Here is a 22691-nt window from a genome sequence, read left to right on the forward strand (position 1 = left end):
TTTTTTTTTTTTTTTTTTTGAGACGTGTTCTTAATAAGAAATTGGTAACTTGTCTGTGATTTGATTATCAAATTCTGCGTTGAGGATTATCAGTACTTGTTTGTTTACATACTTGTCCGATGCAGTTGTTGATTAATACCCTGGCTGAGAAACTCCAATGGCTTTAACTTCACTATTATTTGTTCGTGTCTGTATTCTGCCATTCTGGACATGTGATGTGAGATCGGGAAAGCACGTTTTAAAAACGTTTTAACTTCACTATTAGGTTAGGGAGGAGAATAGAGGGAAACCTCTCCATAACAAGCACGTTTTAAAAACTTTGAGGGAAATCTTGGGTGGGAAAGTTCAAAAAGAGGACGATAACTACTAGTGGAGGGCTTGAATTGTTACAAATGGTATTAGAGCCAGACACTGGGCGATGTGCCAATGAAGAGGTTGAGCCTCGAAGTGGGTGGACACGAGGCGGTGTGCCAGCAAAGACGCTGGACCTCAAGGGGTGGATTGGGGGATCCCACATCGATTGGAAAAGGGAACAAGTGCCAGCGAGGACGCTGGCCCCGAAGGGAGTGGGTTGTGCACATTGGTTGGGGAGAAGAACGAAGGATGAAGGATGTGGAAACTTCTCCCTAACAAACGCGCTTTAAAAACATTGAGAGAAAACCCGAAAAGGAAAGCCCAAAAAAATAATATCTACTAACGGAAAACTTAGATGGTTATATGTGATATTTTTGAATTCTTAGCAGTGATATAGTCATACTTATCTCTTCGTTTGGGGGTTGGCTTCTCCTCTTTACCAGGTACGTGTTCCTAATGTCGTTTGGAATCTCATTGTTAAGTGGATTTGGAAGAACACTTAAGTTCAATCACTGTCAAATAAGATAAGTCCTTGGTTATTGTTCGAAAAAGCTGAAAGAAGATCTGGATGTTTACATTGTTTGATTCGTAATGCCGTGGTAAATGGGGTCATGTTCTATGAAGTAGTAGTGAAGAGTATTGTAATGATGTCAAGTTAATTAGGCCCAACATGGAGTTGGTGCCTGTACATTGTCATTGAGGTTTTCCCATCAGAATCATATGTTAACAGATACCTTTGGTGCCTGGTGAGTGGCCAGATGGGCTTGGGGGATTGTTCTTTGTGGTCTCTTGTTGCACACCCCTCTAATTTTCTGTTTTACACCGAGTGTGTCACTACTTTTGTTCGTATAATGTGGCGTCAGTGGGTGCTTGAGGTTGCATGCTATCAGCCAAACCCTTTTATCTGAAACCCACTTTGTTTAGATTGAGAGCATCAAGAAACATTCCTTTTGAAATTGAGTAATAAGAGTCTTTTTGTGTATTCGTATGCCTATTAGAGTGATACTCTAAACGGTAAGATAATTAAGAAAAGCTTAAAAGAATTGAAAGTCACTATCTATACGAACTTTATAGGAACAAGGTACACCTTCCTTTTATAGTAACTTTATAGTTAAACATGCTTTGTTCAATGCAATTGTATGTTGGGTGCCCTCTTGATTGTTCACTTATGATGCACGTGAGTGAGAAAGTATGCTGGAAGGACTTGTGTTAGTATCTGTTAGTATGAGCGAGAAATAAGTAACGTGACCATATTACAGGGAAATGTTGGGGTCATCAAGTGTCGAATCCAGATTCCGAATCCTGATCTTTTTCTTTGGCATAGGTTGTTACACTTTTGAATTCCTTGAATATCTGTCTAAAACACTCGGGCAATCCTTTGATGATACAATCCTTTGCGAGTAGAGATTAGAATCGTTCAAAACAACAACTATTTACTTTTAAGACTAAATGATTGTTGTGGACATCCAACTGCAATCCTCAAATGGATAAGATGTTTATCTCCCATTACTACACTTCTATATCGAAAAATTAGGTTGAATTATTGTCTAAACTTATACATTTTTGACGGAATTAGGCCGTTACCATATTTATTTGTCTTTAAAACTATTTAAAATAAATTCTAAACTAAATATGTAAATGTTCCAAAATTTGTAATTTTAAAAATAAAATTTTATGATTTTTTTAGTATAACAAAGAAAAGATGACAATTTAAATTGCTTAAAAATTATTATCATTCTGTTTGTGCATTAAAAAAAAATATAATAATAATAATAATTAATGGTATTGACCTATTAAACACATTTTAAATTTTAAATAACAAATAAAAAAAAAATTAATTTCACGGAGTTCAAATTTATTATCAATGTTGATATTTTTATAAGCTCCCAAGACATTCAAATTAAATATAATAATAAATTTAAAAATATTAAAAATTTAGAAATATCTTTTAACAAAAATAAATAAATAATAAAACGATGGATGGGTGAACCCCGAAATGGATGCAGAGTACATTTCATTTCACTCCCACCATTGCCAGAAACCTCTCTTATCCCTTCCATTTCTTTTGTATTCTTAGCCTGCTAGAGAAACTTCTTCTTCTTATTCTTCTTCGACTGAGCTTTCTCCCCCGCCATGGCAATGGCCACTTGTTGTCCCACTGTGCACTCTTCCCTTACGATGGCCCACACTTGTTCTGTTCACCCTCAAGACCTTCCTTCCCTTCTCTCCTTCCGACCCATTGCCGCCCCTTCCACCGCCAAGATTTTCCACCCCTTAATTGTCCGTAGCAGGGGAAGGAAGCCAATCAATTGGGTTGACTTTAATTTTAGGAGAGAATCTAGGGATCATTTGGTTGTGGCTGCTTTGGCTGCGGAAATTGAGGTGCCTGAGGCTGTGGAAGAGAATGGAGAAGAGGGTAATACAGCTACTTTAATTGTGCCCAAGATTAAGAAGGGCAAGGCTGCATTGCCTCTTAAAAGGGACAGGGTAAGCTTGCCTGTTTTCAATCTTGTTGAATGACTTTTTGGATGTTGTTTTAGTGTTTGATTAGTGGGTTTTGCTTCATTTTAGGTTTCTTTTTTCTTTGTTCTCCTTCTGGTTTCATTATCCTCTGGGAGTACTAGTTCTCTAATACCCACTTCGGTTGGAGAGGAAACGAGGAAACGAAACATTTCTTATAAGGGTGTGGAAACTTTTCTTTTTAGGTACATTTTAAAACTGTGAGACTGATGGTGATACGTAGCAGGCCAAAGCGGCCAATATCTACTAATGGTGAGCTTGGACTGATTACAAATGGTATCAGAGCCAAACATTGGGGGTGTACCAGTGAGGACACTGGGCCCCTAAGGGAGATGGACTATGAGAACCCATGTTAGTTGGAGAGGGGAACAAAACATTCCTTATAAGGGTGTGAAATCCTTCCCTAGTAGATGCGTTTTAAAATCATGAGGCTGACGGTGATATGTAATGGGCAAAAGCGGCTAATATCTACTAGCAGTGGACTTAGGCTATTATAAATGGTATCAGAGCCAAACACCGGGCAATGTGCCAGCGAGGACACTGGGCCCCCAAGGGAGTGGATTGTGAGATCCCACGTTGGTTGGAGATGGAGGAAATGAAATGTAATGGAGCTGTTACAAATGGTATCATAGCCAAACACCAGGCGGTGTGCGAGCGAGGACGCTGACCCCCAAGGGGAGTGGATTGTGAGATCACACATCGGTTGGAGAAGTGAACGAAACATTCCTTATAAGGATGTGGAAACCTCTCCCTAATAGACGTGTTTTAAAATCGTGAGGCTAACGATGATATGTAATGGACCAAGGCGTACAATATCTACTAGCAGTGAGCTTGGACTGTTACAAACAGTATCAGAGCCAAACACCGGACAGTGTACCATCAAGGATGCTAGCCTCTAAGGGGGTGGATTGTGAGATCCCACATTAGTTGGAGAAGGGAACAAAGCATTCCTTATAAGGGTGTGGAAACCTCTCCCTAGTAGACGCGTTTTAAAACCGTGAGGCGGACGACAATACGTAACGGGCCAAAACGGACAATATCTACTAGCGGTAGGCTTTGACTATTACAAGTTCGTATCATATCTATTTCCGATTATGCCTTCGTTAGTTGATCGAGAACCATTTGAGGTTGAAAGAAAACGCTAGCAATAGGGCGGTCGAGTTCTATTTCTTTGTTATTCTCCTTTGCAGCATCAGCCTTTGCAGCTAGTTATTATCCATATTTTCTTCATCTTCTTTTCTTTAAAAGTTCTACTTTGAGAGGTTCATAAACGATATAAGGCTTACTTTCAGTTCATATTCTTAGCCATGTTCTTAAAATATGCATTTTTCACCTTTGTTCATCACTGCTGCATCAGCTCTTACATGAACTTGTGTTCTTTAAACATGCAGACCAGGTCAAAGAGGTTCCTGGAGATTCAAAAACTGAGGGAAAGCAAAAAAGAGTATGACCTGAAAACAGCAATATCTTTGTTGAAACAAATGTGTAGCACGAAATTTGTGGAAACCGCCGAAGCCCATTTTCGACTAAACATCGATCCGAAATATAACGATCAACAGCTGAGAGCAACAGTAAGTTTAAGTCCAACCCCTACTTGATTCTACTATATCTATGTCCTTCATCATCAATGCTTACCTTTCTTACAGGTTAATCTGCCCAAGGGAACTGGGCAGACAGTCAAGGTAGCTGTTCTTACTCAAGGTAAGTACTAAATTTAACTCGAGCGATATCTTCGTTGGTTAGGATATAACATTCGATGTTAGAAGTAACGTGAGTTTTCAATGAGCTTTGGTTCGGTTTCTTTCACTTTTGAAGAACCATTATTTCGTTATCGTGAGACCATTGGGGAAAAGATATTTACATTTGATACAACTAGTTATATGAACCTTAATGGATATTATTGTCTGCATAGTGTTGTTAGGATCGCACAGCGACACGCACTCGATCTAGATGAACACAAAAAACAGGAGAGGAAATGTAAGGAGTGAAAAGTACATTTATATATGGTTCAGTTTACTAATATATAGCTCTACTTATAGCGGTTCAATTTACTATAGACCATATATAGTTCATTTAGCTTTACAAGATAATAGCCATTTATAGCTAAAGTATTGACTGATTCAGTTTACTATATATAACTTTACCAGATATAGTTATCTATACTGTATACATGTATACATATATACATGTATACTACATGTATACATGTATACATGTATATATATAGATATATGGTTCAGTTTACTATATATAGCACTACTCAAAGTCGGAAAAGAAAAGTGAAGTGAAATACCATGCAACCCATAAGAAATGATAAACTTAGAAACTTAACGAAGAACTCATACATCAAATTGAATCAAGAGTATTGAAGTCGAATTCTCCGTTGAATTTGGAATAGACTTCTGAAAATTCCATCAAATATTGGTATTAAATGCGACATCCTGCCTCGTTCATATGCAACTCTTGATCATTAGTTTCGGCCTTCCGTGAATCTTAAAAAATCGAGTTTTCTGATCCAACTAGGAGTTATCTCATTGCTTTTCGGGGTGTTTCTTTTCTTCTTGATGTTTTCATTTTCTTTTTCTCACTTGGAATTATCTCGTTGCTTTCAAAATTATATAGGCGAAAAATTCGACGAAGCGAAAAATGCAGGAGCAGATTTGGTAGGTGGTGAGGATTTGATAGAACAGATTAAAGGAGGGTTTATGGAATTTGATAAGTTAATTGCCTCACCTGATATGATGCCAAAGGTATGGTTCTTACATCTTGTTCCTATCATATACTAAGCTGGCTTTCCAACACTATACATAATTCTAATAACATTCAATAGGATTGAAGTATATTTTACGGTTTAATTTGAAATTAAGTGCTCATCGGTTGGAGAGGGGAACGAAACATTCCTTATAAGGGCATGAAAACCTCTCCCTAGTGGACGCGTTTTAAAAACCTTGAAGGGAAAGCTGAAAAAGGAAAGCCCAAAGAGGACAATATATGCTAGTACTTGACTTAGGCGGTTACAAATGGTATTAGAGCTAAGTACTGGGCGGTGGGCCAGTGAGGATACTGGGTCCCCAAGGAGGGTGGATTGTGAGATCCCACATCAGTTGGGGAGGGGTACGAAGCGTTCCTTATAAGGGTGTGGAAGTCTCTCTCTAGCCGACGCGTTTTAAAAACCTTGAGGGGAGACCCGAAAAGGAAAGCCCCAAAAGGACAATTTGCTAACGATAGGCTTAGTGTTACAAATGGTATTAGAATTAGATATCGGGCGGTGTGCCAACGAGGACGCTGGGCTCCTAAAAGGGGTGGATTGTGAGATCCCACATCGGTTAGAGAGGGGAACAAAGCATTCTTTATAAGGGTGTAGAAACCTCTCCCTAGTAGACGTCGTTTTAAAAACTTTGAGAGGAAGCCCGAAAAGGAAAGTCCAAAGAAGACAATATCTGCTACCTTTCTCATATGCAACTAATAACTATTTCTTCAAGCTTGTATGGATAATATTCTTGGCGACCTCTTGTACTATCGATGACTTGACTTCTAAGCTAAGATACGTTACGTGTATTCATGTCAAAGATTAAAAGAAAATGAATAGAATTGATTCTCTCTTGGCCTCGTGCTGAAAGCCAACTGATACGTTTACGAACGATTTTGGTGTTCACTTCGGAATTGGTGCGGATTTTGAGAGATTTTAGTCAGCTCGAGCAACTTTAAATGAACCATTGATTTGATATAGTCCTATCCTTTCTATTTGTTTTAGGTTGCTAGTCTAGGGAAGCTTCTAGGACCTCGAGGACTGATGCCAAATCCGAAAGCTGGCACGGTCACAACCAATATACCTCAGGTACGTGTTCGATCTATCTACATTAGTATACCTCACAAATCGACAATGAAATCGTACTCTGTGCGTTCATCCATGAGATATTGAATGATGTAGCCTTGTCCTGTTCCAGGCTATAGCGGAATTCAAGCAGGGAAAAGTCGAATACAGAGCGGATAAAACTGGGATTGTTCACTTACCTTTTGGAAAGGCAGACTTTTCTGAAGACGACCTCCTCGTGAACTTGCTTGCTGCAATAGTATGTTCTTTCCTCATCTCGAGTTCTCAAGAACTTCATTTATTTCTAAAACTCGCTTTTCTTTGCTTTATTGATACGGTTCACTTTAATCTATAATAGAAATCTGTAGAAGTAAACAAGCCAACAGGTGCTAAAGGAGTCTACTGGAAGAGCGCACACATATGCTCGTCGATGGGGCCTTCGATTCGGTTGAACACAAGGGAAATGCTCGATTACAAGATCCCGTCATCAAATGCTTGAACAATTTTACTCTTACACCTGTAAATGTGTTCATCAATTTGTTTAATCCCGGCCCTCTCGGATGCGACTTTCGGTCGTCTTCAGCGGCCGAACATTGTTGAGATGGTAAGAAAGTTGGTATGGCGTTGTGAAGAAAGAAGAGAGGTTGTATGATTCATGTTGGGTTGAAGAGTTAACTTGGAAACTGCATACTCATTTTGTTTATGAACTGATACAAAGTAGCCCAGTTTTGTTGTGATTATCAGTATCAATCTATTCATGTGATCTGATTATTGTTTATTTCAAGAAAGGTCTCGATCCCAAATCGGTTGGAGACGAAAATAAAACATTCTTTCTAAGAATGTGGAAATTTTTTTCTAACAAACGCGTTTTAAAAACCTTGAGAGGAAGTCTAAAAGGAAAAGTACAAAGAGAACAATATCTGCTAGCGGTAAGTTTGAGCCGTTACAAATGGTATTAGAGCTAGACATTGGTGATGTGCCAGCGAGGAGGCTGAGCCCTGAAGAGGGTAGACATGAGGCGGTGTGTAGGCAAGGAAGCTGGGCCTTGTAAGGGTGGATTGAGGGGTCCTACGTCAGGACACTGTGACTTGAAGGGGGTGGATTGTGAGATCCCACATCGGTTGGGGAGGAGAACGAGGAATTTGGACCTCGAAGGGGAGTGGATGGTGAGATCCCACATCGGTTGGAAAGAAGAACGAAACATTCTTTATAAGAGTTTGGAAACCTCTCCCTAGCTGACGCATTTTAAAATCCTTGAGAAAACTCCTAAAGGGAAAGCTCAAAGAAGATAATATTTGCTCCTAAAGGGAAAGTTCAAAGAAGATAATATTTGCTAGTGGTGGGTTTGGGTTGTTACATGAACTGTCCTGGGTCTGCCCATTTCATCAACTGGTTCGTGTAGAAGAAGTTAGACTCTCGAATTTTGAATCTTCCATTGTAGCTACTATGTCAGATGAACCCGAAATCCCAGTTCTACTTGAATCAACCACTTTTCAGTTCAATTAGGTGATATCGTATAAGGAGAATGATTGATTCTTATGAACCGAGCTCAAGCTATCTATTTTACTCTCCTGTAAATTCTATTTGTAGCCTATTTACTGAGAAAAAGAAAAGAGAGGTGAACGAGTAAAGTCGAATTAACCCATATGTAACAACCAATGTCCAAAAAGGTTGTCGAGATCTAACTAGTAGCTATCAATTTTTTTTTTAAATTAACCATAATTTTATATTTTAACCATGTAATAAATAAAATAATTTCTATATATTTTACTTAAATTGAAATCAGATAAAAAATAATAAAAATAACCTTGGTGCGACCCAATGATACCTCCGTTGACTCTTTTCTGGTTATTCTTTTTAACGGTGAGCACTGAGCTGAGCTGAGCTGAGCAGAGCCTTTCATGGTTTGATCTCCACTCTCTAACAACACCATCGAAGCATGTCGAAGTTCAACTCCTTGATTTTGGTTTTGATTCTCTTCGTATTTCCACTTGCTCAATCGGAACAAGAAGCAATTAAAGCAATAATCCATCGTTTGGATTCCAAAACTTCATCTCCTTCGATTCAGGAAGCTGCGGCGAAGGGTCTACTTCGGCGATTGCTTCCGACTCATGTGGATAGCTTCAAGTTTCAGATTGTTTCTAGGGTACCAAGATTGGGAACTTTCCCCTCCTTGTGTTTTCTTCAGTTCAATTTCAGTTTTTATATCTCGATCGCATTTTTAGAGAAATCTCAAGTGATAATGTGAAATGTGCCACAATCTTTGAGCCCTAATTATGCTTTTCATTCTAATTTTGTATTCTGTAATCAGCACGTTAAGCATTCTTCACAGTTCCGGGAAAAATGAACTCTAATCGTGTTTTCTGATTCTCTATTTATCATCAGGACGTTTGTGGTGGAGGAAGCTGCTTCTTGATAAGTAATTTCAAGCCCTCAAGCAGTAATGGCGCAGAGATATTGTATGTTGCCTTTCATATTGATGAAGTATAAGGAAAAGAATAAGTGTTGTTAAGAATCACGACTCTCCACAATGGTACAATATTGTCCACTTTGAGCATAAGCTCTCATGACTTTGCTTTAGGCTTCCCCAAAATGCCTCATACCAATGGAGATGTGTTCCTTACTTATAAACCCATGATCATTCACTATAGACCCTCCCCGAGGCCTATGGAGCCCTCGAACAGCCTCCCTTTAATCGAGGCTCAACTCCTTCTCTGGAGTTCTCGAACAAATTACACCTTTTCTTCGACACTTGAGTCACTTTTGACTACATCTTTGAGGCTCACAACTTCTTTGTTCGACATTTGAGGATTCTATTGACATGGCTAAGTTAAGGGCATGACTCTAATACCATGTTAGGAATCACGAACCTCCACAATGGTATGATATTGTCCACTTTGAGCATAAGCTCTTATGGTTTTGCTTTGGGCTTTCCCAAAAGGCCTCATACCAATGGAGATGTATTCCTTACTTATAAACCCATGGTCATTCCCTAAATTAGCCAGCATGGGACTCCCCCCAACAATCCTCAACAAGTGTTTCGTTGACCTTTCCACCAACAAATGGTTAAGATGCTTTAACTTAATTTTGATCACTTGCCCTTCTATTCATTATGTAATGCTTAGCTGTGTTCGTTAATAGAATGGTTGACTCTTCCAATCACCACTCCTAGAGGGAAATGTTAGTAGAAGTGTAGAGTTTCGATATAATTAAATTTACTATAACCTATCAGCTCAAGCTTTTGGGTTTAATGGTGATTTAAGAACTATATTTTACTTATTTTAGTTTTTTTTTGGCAATCTTCTCAAGGATTCGAGGCACCACCGCGGTTGAAATTACGTCTGGTCTTTACTGGTACTTAAAATATTGGTGTGGTGCTCATGTTTCCTGGGACAAGACTGGTGGAGTTCAATTAGCTTCTATTCCTAAACCAGGATCTCTGCCTCTTTTAGAGGGTAACGGAGTTGTGGTTAAGCGGCCCGTGCCATGGAACTATTACCAAAATGTTGTTACTTCAAGCTGTAAGTGCTGATTTCTTATTTGTGATTTGATTCGACCTCTGTGTTAAGAGTTATGAATGTCAAGTTCTAGCATGCAAAGGATTTTTTCTTTAAATTATATAGAATATGCTAAATAAAGTTCATTTTTGGTGAATGTGAGGGGGGAAAAGTAGATTGAGGAAGATGATTACCATATCAAGAAGGGATAGAAAACTGAATCAAAGACTTCCTGGATATCAATCCATGAAATCAATATCATGCTCATCACAATTCTTTAATCTTCTTGGTTTTTCTTCTCTTTAAATGATAAGTATTTACATTTATGCTTATTGAACTAGAGATCAGTTAGATAACACATCTTTTTCTTTTCGAGTATTATCCGATATTTTAATCCACTTTTCAGATTCCTATGTGTGGTGGGATTGGGAAAGATGGGAGAAAGAGATAGACTGGATGGCCCTCCATGGAATTAACCTACCTTTGGCATTCACTGGGCAAGAATCAATTTGGAGAAGTGTTTTCAGGGTGAGCAATTACCAAGACCTTATTTTATTTTAGGAACCAAATCTGCACCTTCTTGAGATTCAAATTTAATTTTTAGAGTTGAGATTCCAACTAGGTTGGGACTAGAGAATAGAACGACTCGAAATAGGATGAACTTTTGGAGACAGGCACTGTTGAGTATAATAAGAGGGATTCGAACCCTCCGTTCAAAAAACTCGTACAACGGATTAGCAATCCGACGCTTTAGTCTACTCAGGCATCTCCTCCCAAATTGAAAAAGGATAATTACTATGATACATAGTATAAAAAATAGAAAATGATTGTTTTGAAACGTTTATTTACTCTTGTAAGGATCTGGTTCAGATGGATTGAAGAGTTCTTGTTATTTTTTTCTTGGATGTTAATGTCCTTCCATTTTGCAAAGGCATTTGTCACAAGTCTCCCCATTTTTGGTGGAGTTTTCTTTTTCACCGTTCGAAATCGTGCATATTATTTGTAGGAAGAAAAGGTCATGTTCAAGGACTCCATTCCAAACTAAGAGTCCCTTTGTGAATAATCTCTAGTTTTTCTCTCTCTTTTCTCTTTCTAAATTGTGTTCATAGGGTCGCTGTCAGTTAGTATTATCATATTTTCACTTTCACCTGAGTGACACTACTTGTTTCTTTTTTACTTGTAGGATTTTAACCTCACTGTCAAAGATTTGGACAATTTCTTTGGTGGACCTGCTTTCCTTGCCTGGGCTCGCATGGGAAATCTTCATGGGTGGGTGAAATTAATTGTTCTTGATTTTTTTGCCTAAACTTCTTGAACTATAGAACATAAAAATTTACCCAGAAGTCATATATTCAATCTCAAACATGTTATTTACAATTTATGCATGTATGCTACATAGAAATATATGAGCACTTATAGAATGCACATCCATGTATTGGTGGGTTGCTTTGTTAAGTATTGGCATTCTTAAGCACTTATTAATGAGAAAAGCTCTCAACTTGTGGAAGATGAAAAGTATGGGTATTAAGATTATTTGGTGCCTTCTTTGTGGCCTTCAATCACGAAAAAATTGTTATAACTTATAATGTTCGTCTTTACGTTTTGTATCGTTACTTGTTAATTGAAATGTTTCTTAAGACTTGAGTGTAAATCAATTACAGAAACACTTCCAACTTACATGATGCATTCTAAGATGGCTACTGAAGATAATCCGGCTTTCCTTGATGTTCTCATCTTTTCTTTGTTCCATTCATATACACTGACATCTATCTTACCAAAGGTGGGGTGGGCCTCTATCACAAAATTGGTTGGATCAACAGTTAGCTTTACAGAAACAGATACTTTCAAGAATGCGAGAGTTGGGGATGACTCCAGGTTTGCTAATTCTAGTTATTAGATAAAGATAACTTAATGGTTATGAAAGTGTGATATCCAACATCGATTGGGGAGGAGAACAAAACATCCTTTATAAGGGCGTGGAAACCTCTCTCTAGCAAACGCATTTTTAAAACCTTGAGGGAAAGCCCAAAAAGGACAATATCTGCTACCGGTGGGCTTGGGCACGGTATCAGAGCCAAACACGGGGCGATGTGCTAGCGAGGAGGCTGTCCCCCAAAGGGGTAGACACGAGGCAGTGTGCTAGTAAGGACGTTGGGCCCCGAAGGGGGTGCATTTGGTGGGGGTCCCACATTGATTGGAGAAAGGAACGAGTGTCAGCGAGGACGCTGGGCCTTGAAGGAGGGTGAATTGTGATATCTCACATCGGTTGGGGAGGAGAACGAAACACCCTTTATAAGGGTGTGGAAACCTCTCCCTAGCAGACGTGTTTTGAAAACCTTGAGGGGAAGTCCGAAAGGGAAAACCCAAAGAGGACAATATCTGCTATCGGTGAACTTGGGCTGTTACAGAAAGTGACGATAATTTATCATGTCATTTTGTTTGTAAACTTGATTATTTAACAGAGGCTTTTCTTTCTTTTCTTTTCAGTTCTACCATCATTCTCTGGAAATGTTCCAGCAGCTTTGGCCAAAAGATTTCCCTCAGCAGACATAACTAGATTAGGAAATTGGTATCCCATTTTTGTTTTCCTTTATATGGGATATGATAATTCTTAAATTTTTTTTCTTATGATAAGTTTCCCATTACTAAATATAATTTCTACGAACTAAAGCTTTCCATTTTGTTTTCCCCTGTTAGGAATTCAATTAATGCTGATCCTAGTACATGCTGTACATACCTTCTTAATCCTTCTGATCCTCTGTTTGTCAAGATTGGGGAGGCTTTTATCAGACAACAAATTAAAGGTGCACTTCCATCCGTTGGCTTTGACTTAAAAGCTCTTCTCGAATTTGCTATGACGTAAATTTAGCTTATCGGCCAAGTCGTTGCTCTTCTCATGCTTTAATATCGGTATCTCATCATGCACGCTTATCACCATGTCGAAAGAACAATAGTCTGTTTTTCAGTTAACAATTAGAAAGTAAATGATTGTTTTTCAAAATCGTTGTTGAAAATTGAGATTGAATGAATGATAAAAGTTAATAGTATTGTGTTCATCAAAGCTGCTATTCGCAACTTCATGCTTTTTTAAGTGATAATGATTCCCTTTTTTAATAGGTTATTTGCGTTTACACATCAAAAGAAAACACAATAAAATTACAAAAAAGATTCTAAATGCAGTTAGCAAGGACATTATTTTTAGAATTATTGTTCAAAATAATAGAATCTACCCCATATCAACGTACTTTACATGGGGAGCTTGTATGCAACGGATGCATTCTTTTAAGACGGGTATAATTTGTTGTGTTTGATCATATGATGCATGTCAACTAGCTACCTATCAATTTCAGCTTTAAGCATGTTAAAATATTTTTATTGATTAATAGTATGCTGTTGTCATGCTATTGGGAATATAGATTGTTCACAAAAGATATCTCTTCAAGTTACACATTACTTTTGACATTGAACTATTATGCTTTTGTTTTTCACATCTTCTGTATTTTCTGCAGAGTATGGGGATGTGACAGACATTTACAACTGGTAACAATTATTTGTAGTACTGAATATTATCTTTATCACGTTGTTTCTTGATGTATATTGTTCTCCTGTTGATGGATAAGCACTTTCCCTGTCACTGTATATTATATGGATCGATGTGTTGGAACCACCATTTATAAGGGTGTGGAAACCTTCCCCTAGCAGTCGCGTTTTAAAGCCTTGAGGGGAAGCCTGAAAAGGAAAGCCCAAAGAGGACAATATCTGCTAGCGGTAGATCTGGGCCGTTACATATAGGAAAATATACCAATTCCCAAAGGAACACAGTTTAAATGGATCAAAATGCCCTTTATGAGTTAGTGCACAAACCCATGGGCAATTTGGAAGCATATGAAATTGCATCCAAGTAGTTGTGAGATTCAACATTGGTTGGAGAGGGGAACGAAGCATTCCTTATAAGCATGTGGAAACCTCTCCCTAGTAGAGACGTTTTAAAACCTTGAGGGCAAGCAAAGAAGGAAAAGCCCAAAGAGGACAATATCTGCTAACGGTGGGCTTGAGCTGTTACAAATGGTATCAGAGCTAGACTCCGGACGGAGTGCCAGCGAGGACACTGGGTCCCAAGGGGGGTGGATTGTGAGATCCCACATTGGTTGAAGAGGGGAAACATTCATTATAATGGTGTGAAAACCTCTCCCTAGTAGACGCATTTTAAAACCTTGAGGGGAAGCCTAGAAGGGAAAGCCCAAAGAAGTCAATATCTGCTAACGGTGGGCTTGGGCTATTACAATAGTAGATAGAGAGAGAGAAAAATTTGAATCTAAAACAGAATTCACACAATGGCTGGCAACAATTGATTGGTATCTATAGTTCATTTTGCATTATTATTCATTCCAGCAAAGAACTAAATGTGTCCCTTGTTTCCAAATGAAGACCCTTAGGCTTGTTGTTTTGGAACATGTTAAAAAACACTAGAATTTAAGTGCATGAAACAAGTTTAATCTCTAACAGATCATTGCAATAACTAGATTTAGAGAAATTCCTTCACTTCCCTTATTTATCATATCTTGCTGCCATGGAGAACTGAATGATATATATCCTGTTCATTGCAGTGATACATTCAATGAAAATACTCCACCTACCAATGACACTTCATATATTTCATCACTTGGAGCTTCTGTCTATAAAGCCATGGTGAAAGCTGATAAGGATGCTGTGTGGCTTATGCAAGTATGCTCCTCATGTTACAATAGATAGTTTTGTGTCCTTAATTAATTGACTAGTCATCGCCGCATACGGTGTACTTAGTCGAACTATCATTAACACTAAGAACTTTAAGAAATTCACTATCTAAACAAGTTTTTTTACAACAGTTTTGTTTTTGGTTTCAGGTTAAACTTTTTTGTTTATAGAGTAAAATTTTATTTCTTATAATCCTTTGGTTTCTGGAACTTCATTTTGGAATTTCGCTCGAACTTGAAAGGCTATTTTAAAAAGTTAGAAATGTAGGAAAATAAATGTCTAGTGAGTAAGTTTGATTCTATAACAACATAGAGCTAAAAACAAGATCATCATCAAACTAGGCATAAATGGTTGTTTTTGTTCAACTAGAACGAAACCATATCAAAGGTTAACTTGGTAACCACACTGTTTATGGAGTTCAGCAGATTCAAAATTGTAGAATAGAAAGACGGGTTCATTCAAGTTTCGGGGGTGTTTATGCAAATCAAACTTTTTACAGATTTTAGTTTGATGAGTTTTTTTTTCTTTCTATATTTGTATTAAATTGATTGTTCTATCTGTGTGCAGGGATGGCTCTTCTATTCAGACTCTACTTTTTGGAAACCTGAACAAATGAAAGTATGTACGCACACAAGCCACATAGAATTTCTTAACAGTCATTGTTACTGGTAAAGGTTGTATTTGATCTAAAGAGTCTCACCCAATGTCCTCATCTCTTGTTTAAAGTTGTACTGGTTTGTAGTTATGTGGGATAGTTGGAGGTTGTTAGAGGGCATTGTTTAGGGTAGGGGAACAGGAATGAGGCTGGGAAATATATGGGTGTATCGAAAGAGATACAGTTCTTGCTTTGGAATATACATTGGTACCTCTCGAATTGTCCTAAGAGTAACCGTTCTTGAGCATGGATCTAGACTTCGGAAGTCTAATGGAGGCTGATGGAAATGAAGGGTGTTTCGGTATCCGTGAATTGGAAGAGAACGTTGGCCAGAAAACGAACTTATAGAAGTTCTAAAAGTAGGCTGAATCAAAGAAAAGGAATCAGAACCCATCTGCTTGCAATATGGGTTGATGGGGGTGGATGATGTCAAATCCAAGTGGGTTTAACAAAAAATAATTTATCTATGGTCTATTTGTGAGATCCCACGATGATTGGAGAGGGGAACGAGTGCTAGCGAAGTCGCTGGACTCCGAAGGGGGGTGGATTGTGAGATTCGACATTGGTTGGGAGGAGAACGAAGCATTCTTTATAAGGTGTGGGAACCCCCTCTAGCAGACACATTTTAAAAACCATGAAGGGAAGCTCGAAAGGGAAAGTCCAAAGAGGACAATATTGGCTAGCAGTGAGCTCGGACTGTTACAAATGGTATCAGAGCTAGATACCGGGCGGTGTGCTAGCGAGGATGCTGGTCCCGAAGGGGGTGGATTGTGAGATCCCTCATCGACTGGGGAGGAGAACGAGAATCAGCAAGGACGCTGGACCTTGAAAATGGGTGGATTGTGAGATCCCACATCGGTTGGGAAGGAGAACGAAGCATTCTTTATAAGGACGTAGAAACCTTTCCCTAGCATACACATTTTAAAAACCTTGAGGGGAAGCCCAAATAGAACAATATCTGCTAGCTGTGGGCTTGAGCTGTTACAACGTTGTCTTTTTCCTGTGCCTGTTATGTAATCCACGGTCAAACTATTAAGTGCTAGCAACATATGCTGAATGTAAATATCTAATTAATGTCAAAATGACTCTTTTTCTGGCCTTTTAGTTGTCTCATAATACCATTATTAGCCATCTTTTATGGGATCTGCAGGCACTACTTCATTCAGTCCCATTTGGGAAAATGATTGTTCTTGATCTTTTTGCGGACGTCAAGCCTATTTGGAAAACATCATCTCAATTTTATGGCACACCCTATGTATGGTCAGTAACCCATTTCTTAACATTTTCAAAGAAGCATCGGAACGTCTCAACAATGTCCTTTCGATGTTTTTATTTCACTAGTTTATTAAAACTTAGTTTGATTTCAGGTGTATGTTGCATAACTTTGGTGGAAATATAGAAATGTATGGTGTACTGGATGCAATCTCTTCGGGTCCGGTCGATGCCCTTGCGAGTGAAAACTCAACAATGGTATGTTTAATTCTGTATTGTATAATTTACTAAGGTCTTATGTACGTGATGCATTTTGCACATGAACTCCTTGTTAGGAATCATGGACCTCCACAATGGTATGATATTGTTGACTTTGAGCATAAACTCTCGTGGTTTTGCTTTTGGTTTCTCTAAAAGGCCTCATACCAATGGAGAGAGTATTCCTTACTTATAAACCCATGATCATCCTCTTAATTAGCCAATGTGGGACTCCCTCCCAACAATCCTCCCCTCGAATAAAATACACCATAGAGCCTCCCTTGAGGTCTATAGAGCCCTCAAACAGCCTCCCCTTAATTGAGGCTCGACTCCTTTCTTGGAGCCCTCGAACAAAGTACACCCTTTGTTCGACACTTGAGTCACTTTTTTACTACACTTTCGAGGCTCACAGCTTCTTTGCTCAACATTTAAGGATTCTATTGACATTACTAAGTTAAGGGTATGACTCTAATACCATGTTAGGAATCATGTACCTCCACAATGGTATGATATTGTCCACTTTGAGCATAAATTCTCATGGCTTTACTTTTGATTTTCTTAAAAGGCCTCATACCAATGAAGATAGTATTCCTTACTTATAAACCCATCATCATCCTCTTAATTAGCCAATATGGGACTTCCTCCCAACAATCCTCAACACTCCTATGAGCATGTAGCTAGCTAATATTTCTTAGAGAACATAAGATATGTTTGTTCGCTGTATATTTTGTCGACCATAGTTCTATATGTCTTCATTTCGTCCCATTCATGCATGTGAACATAGAATGTAAAGATTGGATCTCTTGATATGATCCTCTTACACATGGTGTTTCCTTCCCTATGGTAGGTTGGCGTTGGCATGTGCATGGAAGGAATAGAGCATAATTCGGTCGTTTATGAATTGATGTCTGAAATGGCATTTCGCAGCAAAAAAGTTGAAGTCCAGGTAGTTTTGATCTAAATGCCTTTTAATAGTTTATCAATGAATGGTTTCTGTTTTCTTTGAAAAAGAAATACATAGTTGAGGCAATATCTATGTTCAGTGATTCACACCATTATGAGATCGCACATCTGTCGGAGAGGAGAGCAAAGTATTCCTTATAAGAGTGTGGAAACCTCTCCCTAACAGATGTGTTTTAAAACCTTGAGGGGAAGCTCGGAAAGGGAAAGCCCAAAGAAGACAATATCTGCTAGCGGTGGGCTTGAGTTGTTATAATATTGCAACTTGTATAATTTGGTGATAGCTTATTAGATGTTGGCTTTTTTAGTAGTTTGTCAATCCTAGCACAGTTCTCTCCATAGATGAGAGAATTTGAAGGAACCATAGAGATTTACACGGTTCAGAGCCGTGTATGTTTTAACCACTCGGAGATAAAAATATGAAGAACCACAATATCTTGGTTTGAAAGAAACTTCATGCTATTTTAATGTGAAGAGGGGAACAAAGCATTTCTTATAAGGGTGTGCAAACCTCTCCCTAACAGACGCGTTTTAAAACCATGAGACTGACAACGATATGTAACACGGACAATATCTGCTAGCGGTGGAATTGGGCTGTTACAAATGGTATTAGAGCCAGGTTCAAGGCAGTGTGCCAGTGAGGACGCTAGACCCCCTAAGGGGGTGGATTGTTAGGTCCCACATTGGTTGGAGAGGAGAATGAAGCATTCCTTATAAGGGTGTGAAAACCTCTCCCTAGCAAACGCGTTTTAAAACTGTGAGATTGACAGCGATATGTAACGCGGACAATATCTGCTAGTGGTGGAATTGGGCTGTTACAAATGGTATCGAAGTTAGGTTCAGGGCGGTGTGCCAGCAAGGACGCTGGACCCTTTAGGGGGTGGATTGTTAGGTCTCACATCGGTTGGAGAGGAGAACTAAGCATTCCTTATAAGGGTGTGGAAACCTCTCCCTAGTATACGCGTTTTAAAACCCTGAGGCAGACGGCGATACGTAACAGGCCAAAGCGGACAATATCTGTTAGCAGCCTTCTTCTCCTGTAATATCTACTGCTGCCACAATTGAGTGTTCTTGCATATAATGGATTTATGTAACCTTCCATGAAATAATTCTATGATGATCATATAAGGGCCATAATGAAATCTTGTAATCACCTGTAGGATTGGTTGAAGACCTACTCCCGTTGTCGTTATGGCAAAGCAGATCGTTACGTCGAGGCAGCTTGGAACATTCTTTATCATACAATTTACAATTGCACTGATGGCATTGCGGTATGTAAAAGTTGAGGCATAATGTTCAGAAAATAAATTTATATTGTTTAACCATAAAAATAACCTTGAAAGTTCTTAAAAAAGCCTTTAGAAGTGCTTCAAGTAGAAGCAGTTTTTTCTAAAGTCGTCTCAAACTAGTTACGTGTAGATTCGACTATTTTTCGAAATCGTGAAAATTGGTTGTTTTGCCTAAAAAGCTCTGTTGAAATTGTTAAACTTTGGAGACTGTTGAAATTGTTAAACTTTGGAGACTATTCTTATTTCTAATTCAAGGGAATCATTTAGTTAACACGATGAAATGCACACTTATCTTGTCTTTTTATTTTTACTGGATTTGTTGCATTTAATGTTTGTGTCTTGAAGACTTGATACGGGTGAGCTATGTGTCCCGGTCGTGCTCGTCCAAGGTGTGTTGTTTATGACCGCATGCTCATGTCACGCCAAACCCTTTATTTGATATCATGTTGTATTGCCTTACTATTGTATTTTTTGTTTATATGACTGTTTGGCGAAATCACGTCTAGGTTTGCTATACTTGAATCGCCTCAAAATGTATTATAGGGGGATGCGACTAGTCGTTAATTCTCTCTGTGACTGTTCGGCGAAATCACGTCTAGGCCTGCCTGACCTGAATTGCCTCAAAATGTACTATAGCGGTGTGATGTACCACATTGGTTGGGAGGAGAACAAATCACCCTTTATAAGGGTGTGGAAACCTTCCCCTATCAGACGCGTTTTTAAAGCCTTGAGGGAAAACCGGAAAGGAAAAGCCCAAAAAGGACAATATCTGCTAGCGGTGGATCTGGGTCGTAACAAGCGGGATGCTACTAATTGTCAGTTCTCCCCACCTGGAGTTATATGCTATATAAGTCGTGTTTCCTTTGTCAATTATAGCCTATAACATTGCTTTCAAAACCTTCTTTCAATCTTGCTTTCAAACTCTCTTTCAAAAATTCCTCGTGTTTCCTTTGTCAATTATAGCCTATAACATTGCTTTCAAAACCTTCTTTCAATCTTGCTTTCAAACTCTCTTTCAAAAATTCCTCTGCCCCTGTTTTCTAAAACCTTCTTCTCAAAACGGGGCTAGAGGCTTGAGCATACATTGTTCGGCGGTAGGCAACACGAATTCAGATTGGCTTGACTCACTCGGGGTTGGGAGTGAGTTCTGCACAATCGCAAAGTCCGCTACCAAGAAAAGTGCGATTGTGACACTATCCAATATGGATTTAAACTAATATGTGTGCTTCTACCATGTTTTCTGTCCAGTTAACTCCGTCTTGCCTGATTTCACTGATCCATTCCTTTGAACTTGTCGTTTTCCAGGACCATAACAATGATTTCATCGTCAAACTTCCAGATTGGGATCCATCTTCAAGCTTTGATCAGAAAATGCCACATCTATGGTATTCCACTCAGGAGGTTATCAATGCCTTGCAGCTACTCCTTAAAGCCGGTGATAATCTCCGCAACAGCGCTACATATAGGTAAAACGGCACGTTTTCCATATGCATACGGTCGAGTCGTAAGGATGTCTGATAAGATCCAATGCAACATGTTCATAGAGAAGCTAACAATGAAGCCTTATTGAATGTCATTGAACAGATATGACTTGGTTGACTTAACGCGGCAAGTGCTAGGGAAGCTGGCAAATGAGGAATATTTGAAAGCTATATCTTCTTTTCAGCGCAAGAATGTGGCGGCTCTGAATCATCACAGCAAGAGATTTGTTCAATTAATAAGAGATATTGACAGATTGCTTGCTTCTGATTCAAATTTTCTGCTTGGAACATGGCTTGAAAGTGCAAAGAAGCTTGCCACAAATCCATCTGAGATGAAGCAGGTCAGGAATAACCCCTTTCTAATGGCATGATACTTCAACCATATTGCTACCTTTTTTGGTTAAGTAAAGCAAGCTTCAAATTTTCTCTTCTTGATTCAGTATGAATGGAATGCAAGAACTCAAGTGACTATGTGGTATGATAACACTGAGGTCAATCAGAGCAAGCTTCATGATTATGGTAATATTATGAACTTTAATACTGTGAGGTCCTACGTCGGTTGGGGGGAACGTAGCATTGTTTATAAGGGTGTGGAGACCTCTCCCTAGCAGATGCGTTTTAAAATCTTGAGGGAAAGTCCTTGAAGGGAAAATCCAAAGAAGACAATATCTGCTAGCGGTGAGTTTGGGTTGTTACAAATGGTATCAGAGCCGTCACCGGGCGGTGTGCCAACGAGGACGCTGGGCTCCAAGGGGGTGGATTGTGAGATCCCACATGGTTGGAGAGGGGAACGAAGCATTCCTTATAAAGGTGTGAAAACCTCTTTCTAGCAGACGCATTTTAAAACCTTGAGGCGTAGTCAAACCCAAAGAGGACAATATCTGTTAGCGGTGGGTTTGGGCTGTTACAAACAGTATCAGAGCTAGTCATTGGACGGTGTGCTAGCGAGGACGTTGGGCCCCGAGGGGTGGATTGTGAGATCCCACATTGATTGGAGAGGCGAACAAAGCATTCCTTATAAAGATGTGAAAACCTCTCTCTAGCAGGCGCCTTTTAAAACCTTGAAGGGAAAGCCCAAAAAGGATAATATCTACTAGCGGTGGGTTTGGGCTGTTACAAATGGTATTAGATCCAGTCACTGGATGGTGCGCCAGCGGGGACGTTGGGCCACAAGGGTGGTGGATTGTGAGATCTCACATCGGTTGGAGAGGGGAACGAAGCATTCCTTGTAAAGGTGTGGAAACGTCTCCCTAACAGACACGTTTTAAAACCTTAAGGGGAAGCCCTTGAAGGGAAAGCCCAAAGAGTACAATATCTGCTAGCGGCGGGTTTGGGCCGTTACAAATACTATTATATTTCATGCCCTCTCTTTCAAATGAACATATTGTTGTGCTCTTTATCAGCAAATAAGTACTGGAGTGGGCTTGTTGAAGGCTACTATCTTCCGAGAGCTTTGACATACTTTTATTACGTATCAAAAAGCCTGAGAAAAAACGAGAGCTTCCATTTGGAAGAGTGGAGAAGAGAATGGATTCTGTTCTCAAACAAATGGCAAGCTGCTTCAGAAACATACCCAGTTAAAGCTGAAGGAAATCCAATTGCTATTTCTAGAGCCTTCTATGAAAAGTACTTTGGTTGAGACAACTTCTCTATGTTCTTCCAGAACAAACATGGTATGACCATTTCAGTTCTTTGTCTTTTCCTTCTTCCCATGTCAAGGTTTTTCTTTGTCTCTGTCAGTTGTTTCTGTGTTGCAATGAGATCCCTTGTGAACTCTAATGTTCTGTCTCTGTCCCTTCGGTGCCTTCGTTTTTATTTCGTTTTTCTCAATGAAAGCTCGTTTTCTCGTTAAGAAATATAGTATTGCTCGTCGTTTATGCAACTATTCTCTGCAAATTTAGAGCAAATCCATCT

At 39.1% G+C, this 22691-nt stretch overlaps 3 protein-coding genes and 1 long non-coding RNA gene across 7 annotated transcripts in view; 3 read left to right on the forward strand and 1 right to left on the reverse strand.

Annotated features, from left to right (window-relative positions):
- Positions 1-812, forward strand: part of LOC111461211 (N-terminal acetyltransferase A complex catalytic subunit NAA10-like) — a 2245-nt gene extending 1433 nt beyond the window's left edge. Inside the window, exon 2 of one of the 4 annotated variants that reach the window (XM_023104723.1) lies at positions 798-812. The gene's annotated coding sequence lies outside the window, so the exon portion shown is untranslated. Of the gene's footprint in view, positions 194-797 lie in introns of those variants that run through there. The other 3 variants (XM_023104722.1, XM_023104720.1, XM_023104721.1) reach the window with 3 other exon arrangements.
- LOC111461212 overlaps positions 1-2511 on the reverse strand; it is a 14599-nt gene extending 12088 nt beyond the window's left edge. The window contains exons 1-2 of the long non-coding RNA XR_002713539.1: positions 2446-2511; positions 1442-1445 (exon numbers count right to left, since the gene is read on the reverse strand). This is a non-coding gene — a long non-coding RNA (uncharacterized LOC111461212). The remainder of the gene's footprint in view (positions 1-1441; positions 1446-2445) is intronic.
- LOC111461210 (50S ribosomal protein L1, chloroplastic-like) lies at positions 2352-7449 on the forward strand. Its single transcript, XM_023104718.1, has 7 exons — positions 2352-2841; positions 4266-4445; positions 4521-4575; positions 5497-5624; positions 6629-6712; positions 6822-6947; positions 7047-7449. The coding sequence occupies exons 1-7, from the start codon at positions 2488-2490 to the stop codon at positions 7185-7187; spliced, it is 1068 nt and encodes a 355-aa protein (XP_022960486.1). The 5' UTR covers positions 2352-2487; the 3' UTR covers positions 7188-7449.
- A 1066-nt stretch (positions 7450-8515) lies between these two features.
- Positions 8516-22629, forward strand: LOC111461205 (alpha-N-acetylglucosaminidase). Its single transcript, XM_023104713.1, has 19 exons — positions 8516-8834; positions 9074-9147; positions 9998-10209; positions 10592-10713; positions 11369-11454; positions 11966-12060; positions 12673-12754; positions 12883-12989; positions 13695-13725; positions 14793-14910; positions 15490-15540; positions 16728-16837; positions 16945-17047; positions 17895-17993; positions 19168-19278; positions 20602-20762; positions 20881-21118; positions 21218-21296; positions 22181-22629. Exons 1-19 carry the CDS (start codon positions 8628-8630, stop codon positions 22414-22416), a joined length of 2322 nt encoding a protein of 773 aa, XP_022960481.1. The 5' UTR covers positions 8516-8627; the 3' UTR covers positions 22417-22629.
- The last annotated feature ends 62 nt before the right edge of the window (positions 22630-22691 follow it).

The sequence above is a fragment of the Cucurbita moschata genome, unplaced genomic scaffold (assembly GCF_002738365.1).
Source record: "Cucurbita moschata cultivar Rifu unplaced genomic scaffold, Cmos_1.0 Cmo_Scf00024, whole genome shotgun sequence".
NCBI classification, from domain to species: domain Eukaryota; kingdom Viridiplantae; phylum Streptophyta; class Magnoliopsida; order Cucurbitales; family Cucurbitaceae; genus Cucurbita; species Cucurbita moschata.